The sequence below is a fragment of the Phaethon lepturus genome, unplaced genomic scaffold (genome assembly GCF_000687285.1).
Source record: "Phaethon lepturus isolate BGI_N335 unplaced genomic scaffold, ASM68728v1 scaffold16267, whole genome shotgun sequence".
NCBI classification, from domain to species: Eukaryota; Metazoa; Chordata; class Aves; order Phaethontiformes; family Phaethontidae; genus Phaethon; species Phaethon lepturus.
Genome location: NW_010552655.1, coordinates 18,646 through 29,156, shown reverse-complemented (window position 1 = coordinate 29,156; position 10,511 = coordinate 18,646). Strand labels below are relative to the sequence as shown.

The 10,511-nt window shown below is 38.0% G+C and overlaps 1 protein-coding gene across 1 annotated transcript in view; it reads left to right on the top strand.

Moving 5' to 3' along the window:
- Positions 1-179: 179 nt before the first annotated feature.
- Positions 180-10,511, top strand: part of QRSL1 (glutaminyl-tRNA synthase (glutamine-hydrolyzing)-like 1) — a 12,904-nt gene continuing 2,572 nt past the window's right edge. Inside the window, exons 1-8 of the mRNA XM_010291286.1 lie at positions 180-351; positions 1,539-1,637; positions 3,128-3,224; positions 4,677-4,853; positions 7,087-7,262; positions 7,388-7,500; positions 9,039-9,231; positions 9,582-9,699. Of these exons, the coding sequence (XP_010289588.1) occupies positions 180-351; positions 1,539-1,637; positions 3,128-3,224; positions 4,677-4,853; positions 7,087-7,262; positions 7,388-7,500; positions 9,039-9,231; positions 9,582-9,699 (1,145 nt within the window). The remainder of the gene's footprint in view (positions 352-1,538; positions 1,638-3,127; positions 3,225-4,676; positions 4,854-7,086; positions 7,263-7,387; positions 7,501-9,038; positions 9,232-9,581; positions 9,700-10,511) is intronic.

Genomic DNA, 10,511 nt, shown 5'->3' with positions numbered 1-10,511 from the left:
GGGCGAGCGGGCCCGCTGCGGTGTCCCTTCGCGTTCCCCCTCCCCGAGGCGGTGGGGGACTAGCCACAGCGGGGCCAGCGAGAGCTCTTCCCGCGGATTCCCTCCCGCAGCGGGAACCGCGCTTTATCTTTTTAAGGCCTCGAAGTGGGCCCTGTTACCTGGCTGCCGCCAAACGGGGAATGCGCTTTCAGGTTTCGGCAGCGTTGAAGGAAGGACACGTCAGTCCGACGGAGCTGTGCCAGAGGTGCCTTTCCCTCATCAAAAGCACCAAACTGCTTAATGCTTATATTACCGTAGCGGAAGAAACTGCTTTGAAGCAGGCTGAAGAATCAGAGAAAAGATACAGAAGAGGTATGTTTGCGCCTACTTATTTGATAGTAGTCCTTAAAAAACTGCTGTGGAGGAGCTCTTTGTGTTCGATTAAGCCACTTTTTAAAGCAGGCGTATGTGCTACTCGTTTGACTATTAGGGGATGAAGATTGTGGTTGAGGCTTCAGCAGGTGCATCCTCGTGGCTTGGCACCCACTGGTGTGTTCAGTTAAAAAATCAAAGGCAAAACCTGGAGCAAACCAGGTGAGCACTGCAGATTAAATAGGCTCGGTGCTTCTTGAACAGCAGTGCTAGTGGTTGCCTCTTCTTTCCCTCTGCAATTTATTTTAAAGTGGTAGCCAACTGCTACTATGTACAGGAAGATGCAGTGCTCTCTTGCACGCCTGTTGACTGAAGTGGACAAACATCCAGCTCAGCCCGTCAGGTTCTAAATTATGAAAACAAGTGGAAATAAAGCAACTTCGTTAATTGCAGTTATGAGTTGGCAAAGAGAACAGCATTAAATCCTGTCATCTGCAGCATTTAGAGGCTGAACGTCCTCGTTTTCCTTTGCATTTCCTGGAAAAAAGAAAATGGAAATTTTGACCTAATAGGGTGCTTGTTTTCCTTTCTGGGTGACACTTGCTGTCCTCTGACAGCTTAAGAAAATTGCCAGCCAGAGTGTTTTGCTTCCCGACATAGGCATTTTAAATTCCTGATGGTGGATAAAATTAAATGCCTGATGGTGGATAATCGATCACATAGGGAAGAGTTTTTCTGCCTCAGTGATTTTTTATTTTTTTTAGAACATGTCTAGTGTGTGTGTCAGGTAGGCAGAATTTATGTCTCCCAGCCTAGGGATGGAGTAGATTTAGGCAGCACCTATGGCTGAAATAAGCATTATGTGGTCACATTTGAAGAGGTAAGAACTCTTTTGGGATAGCTAAGCTATATGAAAGTAACTGCCTGTCTTGCAGGCTTAGACACATTTGCAGAGCTGTGCCCTGCAGGGTCAAGTCTGGTCTGGGCAGAATGCTCAATGCTAGAGTTAGAATGGAAGATGGTTCTTGAAAATATAACTGACAATGATCAAATGCTAAGTGGATAGCACCTTGCTTACAATAAGCATCCAAAGGGACATGTAAAATAAATTGTAATTGATGAGAAGACTATACATACAGCACACTTTGCTTTAATCGCTGTTGTTTTTGCAATAATTCCTAATGCAGGTCAGCCGCTGGGTGTTTTGGATGGAATTCCCATTGCAGTAAAAGACAACTTTAATACAGCTGGCATTGAGACAACATGTGCATCAAACATGCTAAAAGGTACAGTAGAGCTTTTAAAGTAAAATCAGATTTAATTTCAGAGCTCTTGAGCTTCTCTTTAGAGGGTTTATGGAGTGGAGACTTCCAGAAATCGAAATATTTTCAAAAAATAAGCTGAACTCATTTGAGAAAATATGCTTATCTAGTTTCTTCCACCAGGCTCATCAGATGCATCTTTTTCTTGTGTAAGCACATTCTCTCCTTTATTCATAGAGTTACATGCTTTTAACGATGCAATGTTTATTATAGCCTATATACTAAAATAGAATTATTATATAGTTCACATTACTTTTAGGTCTACAGGAGAGCAGTCAGTACTGTTTGCTGCTGTTCTGTCTAGCAAAATCCAAAGAGAGTCTCTTTTTTTTGTTGTTGTTGTGTTGATAATTGTTGACCTAAATATTTTTTTCGTATGGCTGTAGGAAGAGTAGACATTAACAATTCTTTTCTCTATATTCTTGATATACAGACATGTTCTATAAGGCTTTTTTAATTCTTTAAAATTACCGAATCTCATTGTTTCTATTAACATGCCATGAACATTTTCAAGCCTCATGCTAGCTTTTATGAAGAAAATTAACTCTATCCCAGCTGAAACCACAAATGTTTTCACGGCAAAAGCAAAAGGAGACAACATTTCTTATATCTCTTTTGTTCTGCACAAAGTAAAATGGAAAAGTTTCGTGGAAGATAGCTCAAGTAAATTAGTGAAACCCTAATCTGATTATGGGTTTTTTTAATAGCAGAAGAAACAAAATATGACTTTGCCATTTTAAAAAGTGTTATATTACCTGAGATGCTTTTCCTTAAAGCACATTCTCAGGCCCGTTGTGATTGATTGCGATGTCATGGCTGAGGGTATTAGGAGCAATGTTGTCCTTGTTGTGTCTGTTGAGAGTGGGGGTGGAGAAACTGTCAAAATTCACAAAAGGAACTGGTTGCTACCTAGGATCTCCTTGAAGTGTCATGGTTCTCATCCTAGTTTATGTAAGGCCTAAGTTGTCAAGGGTGCACATTTGATCACAGGATAGCCAGTTAGTATTTCAGCTTGTGGTTAACCATATGCTCCTTTATCTCATGGTAATGGGAGATAATTAAAGGTAGCTTAGCACTCTTCTGTAAAGAGCTGTTTCTCATTTCTTCTAATTTTAGACAGTTCCTGCAAATTGGCTGAATGCAGTAATGTGCTACCCTTGTGGTAACTTGTTTACGTGAAGTCTTAGCTCCACACTAGAAACGTATAATCCAGAATTACTTCGTTGTAAATTGTGGAGGAAAAAAACAAAAAGACGTTGCAAACAAAACAGCATTTGGTTTACTTTTGCTAAATTTTGGAAGTTACTTATGTTATCTTGAAGCAAAATTTTGGCACAGTGAACTGACAATTCTTATGCATAAATAATGACAACTTCAAAGTACTCATAGTAGCTACTTCTAAAAATCAGCTGTATCACACTAATCACTCTCTTAATTGTTCTGATTGTTTTCAGGATATGTTTCTCCTTACAATGCTACAGTAGTTCAGAAATTACTGGATCAAGGAGCTGTGCTTTTAGGAAAAACAAACCTAGATGAATTTGCAATGGGGTGAGTGATGTTTATTATTTTTAACGTGTGATTGCACAGTAAATAGAATACACACCATCTGTTCCAATCTACCTGTAATCTTAGAAAATAATGAATACTTACCCATGAAGAGTATATAGAGTTGCATTAATTTCTCCCTGAGCATTTATACTGTCGTGTAAATGATAGAAATTTTGAGTTTTATGAACATAGTGTTTGACTACAGCAGTGTTTGAGGGGGAGGAAGCAGTACAGATTTTGCAAAAGGCCAAGGATAAGCAGACTTCTTCCACATCCAGTAGTGTGTTAGTGAAATTGGTTACAACAACAATTAATTGCTGCCCTTTTCTCTGTCCTTACTGGTGCTTTTTGTCCTTACCTAATTATTATCATGCCCCTCATGGCAGTCACTGCCTCTGAGTCAGCCACTGGAGTAATTTGTATGAGTATTCCCTATTTGCTGCAAACAGGCTAATCCAGAGCAACACTTTAAATTGCCTAAGCTAATGTTGGTGACTTTTTGTCAGGAGCATGTTGGAAAATGCTCTCACAAATTGTTCTCCAGCAAATCAGTGAAGACAACCAAGCTATAGCAGGGAGCAACATTGGGCCATTAGGGATTGGAGTCTCTGTCACACAACTTCTGGGTCTAGAAAAAAATGTCTTTGCATGGTCTCTTATGCTAGCAGCAACATGGCTGCACCATGAGCTTGATCAGGGAGCTGATCCAGCTCAAAAGTAGTGATGTCTCAATAAGGTCAGTTTTCAGCTTCTGTGTCAACTGCCCACTCAATCTGATGATTTGGTTAATGACACTGGTACCCTGGAGCTAAAGGGAACATGAGGTGGAGGTTGTAAGGAAGCAGGAAAGCACCCCTCACGTCCGCTTCTGGTGGCAGCTCACATTTAGGTGACCACATGCTGACTGAAACCAGTTTCTGAGAAGCCAGTCCAGTGCTCTGAACCGCAAACTGTGGCCTCAGGAGAGTACTACAGAGTGAGTAATATTGCGTTATTTACAGAGAAGTGGTTGTTCCTGCTGTTGCAGGGCTTTCCCCCCCACCCTCTAGCAGCATGGTTTTCCACAAGACTGTGGTCATCTTTTGCCTTTTCCAAATGTGGGGTTAGGAAACCAGAAGACCTTTGTCTTGAAGGAGATGTGCGGCTTTAATGTTATGTAGCTTAAATCAGTTTTATGTTTTTATGATTACGTTCTTTTCAGTGGCACTAGCAGAAAATAGAAGTACAAGTTCAGGTTCTGTGTCAGAAAGGGGTGAAGATCTATAAACTTTATAATTCTGTTTAATATTGTTGAAATTGACTGCACAAGGATTTACGTACACTGGTCTTTTTGTGTTGAAATTTAATTTGCTAGGATGAAGGATGAGGAATGGGATAAAGAAAAAAACCATGGTGAATGCACTTGTGTCATCTGTCACTTATGTCTGTATCTGTCCTGTCTGACTATCTTAGATCTGGGAGTACAGATGGGGTATTTGGACCAGTCAGAAATCCCTGGAGTTATTCAAGACAGTACAAAGAAAAATCTGCCTCAAAAGCCCATTCTGAGGACAAAGAGTCTAACTGGGTAATAACAGGAGGGAGCTCAGGAGGCAGTGCAGCTGCTGTGTCATCTTTCACATGTTTTGCGTAAGAGGCTTTTTGAAATTGTTTTTTATTAAATGTCCAAAATATGTTGCAAGGTTTTAGTTTTATCATTTTCTCATAATCTAGTTTGAAATGGGAGGGTTATTCACATGCAAGAATTTATTTCAGCATCCCTAGTTTATTTGTGGCATATTGTGAAGCCAGAATGAACCCATGTAGGCAAATTTAGGCTTATACATGACCATTTTGCACTGTGTAAAATAAAATTGTAATAGCAGTAAAGTATCAACAGTTTTATTGTTATTCCAACATACTCTTTTAATATTAACATGGGGTTTGTGACTTATCCTCTTCCTCAGTAAGTGCATTACACAAATACCCACTGAAAATGTAATGCAGCAAATGAGGAAATCCATTAATTTGTAACAGTATAGTAGTTTTTCCTCCCCTCCTTTGTTTTTATAGCAGAGTTATGTTATGATACATGAGATTGGGGATCTAAAAGCTTTCAAATCCCTAACAACAAAAGGATACACAGATACTTACTATACAGATACTTACAAACCTGTCTGTTCTATAAAGTTACAGTACAGTTTTAAGGTTTTGATTTTTGTTTTGATTGTTTTTTTAAAAGAATTTTAAACAAGCTGGATTTTTGTTTTTTACAACAATTATTATCTGCATAGACTAGCAACACACTATTTAACAAATCAGTTGTCTATACTATCTTCTCCATCCAGCTGTTAAAATAAATCAGATCCTTAAAACTTTACACATTTCATTTCATGGAGTTTTGAGAGCTACATAGTGGAGCACATTTTATAGAAGATTATTTCATTTGTGCTCTTAACTGGAAGGTATTTAAGAAGGTGCTCTTTGGTTACTGTGTCCTTGTTTACCCATAGTCTATATTGTAAGTGTCTGTTGTTAAAATATTTTTTGCTAATGTTGATTACAGCCCTTTTTTATGTTATGTTTTTATATACAAAACCCAATTTTTTTTCCTTTTTTTCATGATACCTGTCTTCATCTCATTGCCCTTTGCTGGGATGTAGTCTAATCAACATTTTAATACTGTCGAAAGGGAACTCAGTGCAGCCATTCCCAAAGACTGCTGGTCCTTGTCCTGAGCCAGAACGGCCTGATCCTGATAGGGTCTGGCACCTTCTCTTATGTTGCTGGGCATGCTGAACTCCCAGTTTGTGCTGCTCAGCACTTCGTCAGATCAGGGAGATTTTTCATCCAGCTATTTTATTGCCTATAAACTATTGTATATCCACTCTATTAGTTTCTTTCAAGCATCAGGAATGCTGCCAGTCTTTGTCTTTTTCAATTTGAGATTTGGATGTACAGAAATGCTACAAAATTGAGGATATATTATATCAACACAAAAGCTTTGAAAAGATGCCACTTCAACAAAGTCAGTTGAATTGGTTCAGCTATCTCAGAAACAGATGCCAATGGGAAAAGTCACATACCCACTTGAACAAAAATTACACCTCCTTCTGAAGTTTAATTTAACTTTTGGCAAAGATTTGGATGAAAACTGTTTTATTTTTTAAATAGTGCTTGAGATAAGCTATTAAAAACAAGAGGAAAGCAGGTTTCATTTCAATATGAATTTCCAATTCCATTACAGTTTTTGAAACAAAAATTTCTGTTCGGAAAGAACAAAAAAAGAAGTCAACTAAAAAAAAAATAATACTGCGTTCTAAAAATGCACCTAAGCTACTCTAAACTGAGAGTTCTGATGCTATCCTTTAAAGATTTGGAAACAGGAAAAACATCCTAGACTTTGAAAATTGTGCCCTATTATTTAGAGCAAAAAGTGTACTGTGTTGCTATTTATTTATATACTGGAAAATGCTGCTTCATAGTGTATTTGCTACTGAATAAATAAGATATCTGTCTAAAAATTGTAAACTAAATCGTATGAGACATATCTTCTGGAGTCCACAGAATTGCAACAGACCAACAGAGAAGGCAGGAAGTAGATATTTAGGGCCATATTCAGATGGCCTGAATTTTGCCTGTCTACCTCTGCTTTGTGGAGACAACTGGGCCCTCCTCACTAACTAATTCAGAGGCCCTAAGAAAAATAACAGATAAAAAACAGCAGACGTAGGGAGCAGACTGAAATTTAGGCTGTGTGATTATGACTTCTAATCTGGAAGAATTCAGATGGTTTTAAATCCATGAATCTTAAAGCCATACGTTTTTATTATTTGGAAATGTTTTGAATTATTTACTAATGATAATCCTTTTGAAACCATAGAGCCTTAGGGTCAGACACAGGAGGATCTACCAGAAACCCTGCTGCTCACTGTGGTGTAGTAGGTTTAAAGCCAACATACGGACTGATCTCTCGCCATGGTCTCATTCCTCTAGTGAACTCCATGGATGTGCCAGGAATCCTAACCAGATGTGTGGATGACGCAGCAGTTGTGTTAGGTATTACTGCTTCATATGTCTTTGTATATGACATACCTCCATTTACAACATTGTCTCAAAACAAATTGAGTTCTGGCTACCCAATGCACATTTTCCTGTTCTTTGTATGTCATATCATATTTCAGGTTCACTTGCTGGACATGATCCTAAAGACTCTACCACAATCCAGGACAACTTTAAGCCATTTGAGCTACCCAGTTTGACTGATGTCAGCAAGCTCTCAATAGGAATTCCAAAGGTAACATTTAAATCTTGTCAACAATCGTGGACAGGAACAGCAAATAAGAGACCTAAAAAAAAATATTTGTGTCTTGCCCACCACCTCTCAGTCTTTCATGACTTAAAACAGTGAAGACACTATGAGCAGCTCCTGGAAAAGAGGAGTATGTGCCCTGTTGCCTGTGCAGGCAACTCAGAGTAAGCATATGCTAATGCTTGGTCTAAAACATTTTGTTGTTGTTGTGGGAAGCACTGTTGGGAAGTTCCAGGGGAAACGGGGAACTTCAATTCTTGGTTCTCTCTGCTGCTTTTTCATCAGTCACCTGTATAACCTCAAACAAGTTGCTCTTAGTGCCTTCTCATACAGTGAGGTTAGTACTGGTTTGTGATTTGAGATACTTGTCTAAATGGCCCTGTGTTAATACAAAGCAGAATTTTAAAGGCAATTGAGAGGCACAAGGAGCTGTGGTTGCAGAACTCTAGTAGGGGTTGAAAGGCAACTATAATCTGGCTTCTGATGCATGCAGTTCAATCATGTTTGTAACTATAAGGATACTTGTAATTTGGGCACAAGATTTGGCACTTCAGTCCATTTTTAATTGCCTATTATAATTTAGTAAAGGCTCTGCCTTCAAAGTGACAATGTGAATAACATTTACTGGTTTGATTCTTAGTATCTGAACCTGTGCTAGAACTTGTATACCAAAAGATTTAATTTGGTAAACAGAGATGTCCACTGACCAATTAATTATTCAGGATCTGTGAAATGCAAAAATTGTATGCCTAGAAAATTAATTAGCTGCATACTGTTTAGATTTTGATAAATCTAGAATAGTGGTATTGGTTAATTATTTGTATCCTTTGGACAGTTGTTTCCTACTGCAACATTATCCTAAACAGATACATGTATATATTAAACATGGATCATAGCTACTCAGAAATTAGACAGTATTATGACTCTGATAGTGTGGTTAGAACTAAAGTAAGTATCTTCAAAGCAGATAATTTTAATAGACTATCTTTAACTTAGCTGCTAAGCAGGAACGTAGCTTATCTAAGTCTTCTCCAAACCCCTTGATTGTAGTTCTTCTTCGGTGGATTGTTTTGCTTATTTCGTACCAGTTGCCACTGATACGCTATGGCCATAATTTCTTTTTATCTTTCCTACTCACGGTAGCCCTAGTATTAGGATTTAAGCCTGAAGAGTTTCTACCCACAAACTGTAGAGCAGTGCAGTATAGTCTCCATGAATAGACAAATAAGTGGATTACTGGGCAATTTTTCCTTCAGAAGAAACTGATGAAATTCCATGGTCTGCAATATGTGGGTTGATCCTTCTGAGATGAACATAATAGTCTTAAGAAGACTGAATCCTGTTAATTGAGTACTGCTTGATTGTATAATACTTAGTAGATGCAAGTAGTTTTAATAAGTACTTTAAATCATACAGTAGTGAGGTGATAGTTTCAATGTATTTTTAGCAAGGAGTGTTTGCATTTTGGTTGCCTAGAAGTAAACTGGTATGTAAAATCACTTCCCTTCTTGTTTTCCTCTAAGGAGTATCATGCACCAGGGCTTTCTAGTGAAATTCTGGCACTCTGGTCAAAGGCTGCTGACCTTTTCAAGAATGCAGGTGCTAAAGTAATTGAAGTGAGTTTACCACACACTCGTTACTCAATTGTCTGCTATCATGTGCTGTGCACAGCAGAAGTGGCATCAAATATGGCCAGGTTTGATGGACTGGAATATGGTAAGGCCTTTGAAAGAACTTTTTCTCTCAGACAATAGAAACATTGCTGGATGCCATTAAAAAGTATTAGTTTTAGTAAATATGCTTTTCACAGTTGACTGTTTGTTGTTATTTCACGTAAATAAATACATAGTCTAATATATTGCAATTCTAGACACATGGGTATCTGGGCTTGAAATCTGTTTAATATTTCTATAATAAAACAGGAATATGCTTTGCTGTTTTCATTGTAGCATGTCAGACTGCAGCAAACAGTGGCCTATTGTATTACTATGTATAACATTACCTTTTGTTGTTAAATCTTAAGGATTACAAAAAGTATTAATTTCCAAATTGCTTTTTCTTTTCAGGACACCGTTCTGACATGAATAAGTCCACAGAAAGTATGTATGCTGCAACACGACGAGAAGGTTTTAATGATGTTGTAAGAGGAAGAATTCTATCAGGAAACTATTTCTTGTTGAAACAGTAAGCAGAACACATCTTGAAACTCGTATTTGCCAAGTTAACAATTTGTTAAGCAAATGGTGATTAATTGTTCACCATGACATGAAAAAAACCTCATCCTTACATTAGTAGCTACTTGTATTATTACTACTGCTTTAGCTATATAATATCTAGTGACCTGTTAATAATGAATGAAAATGTTTTCCCTTAGTCTTACGAGTGAGCCTCCTGAATTAAATAAGTAAAACAACTTAGTGATTATTTCCACCCCCACCGGAGTATTATTGGCACCCATTAGTTAAATTAAGCAAAATCTCTCCTATGTTATGACATTGAAATCATACTGAAGCCATTACTGTCATAGTGTTAGAAGTTCTGTAGCTGCTTATCTTATTAAAACTGCATAGAAAAACTGCTGGTGCATTCTACTGAAGTCTTCTAGAGAAAGCCAGAAGATATGGCAATTAAATTAACTATAGCTCTCTGCCTCAGTACACAGGGAAAGGAAAGCACTGGCAAAGGTAATGACCTGATGTCTTTACAGAAGACAAGTTTTTATCCAGCTCATGTGGAGAAGCTGGTGCATGGATCAATTTGTCTTTTTTCTTAGTTTTCACTCCTTATCCAACAGTCCTAGTTTATGTTAGTAAAACTGCTGGTTTTCTCTGTTTTAATTTGTTCAAATACTCAGTCAGTCATGTAATCAGTCTCAAAGCAAGTGCACTACAGACGGAGCTCTGTCAGCAAGAGTATTCGTTAAATGTGACTTCTAGTTGCTTTCAGAGACAGGAATGTTGTCAGTCAGTGTGTAACAACCAGCTTTTATGGAATGC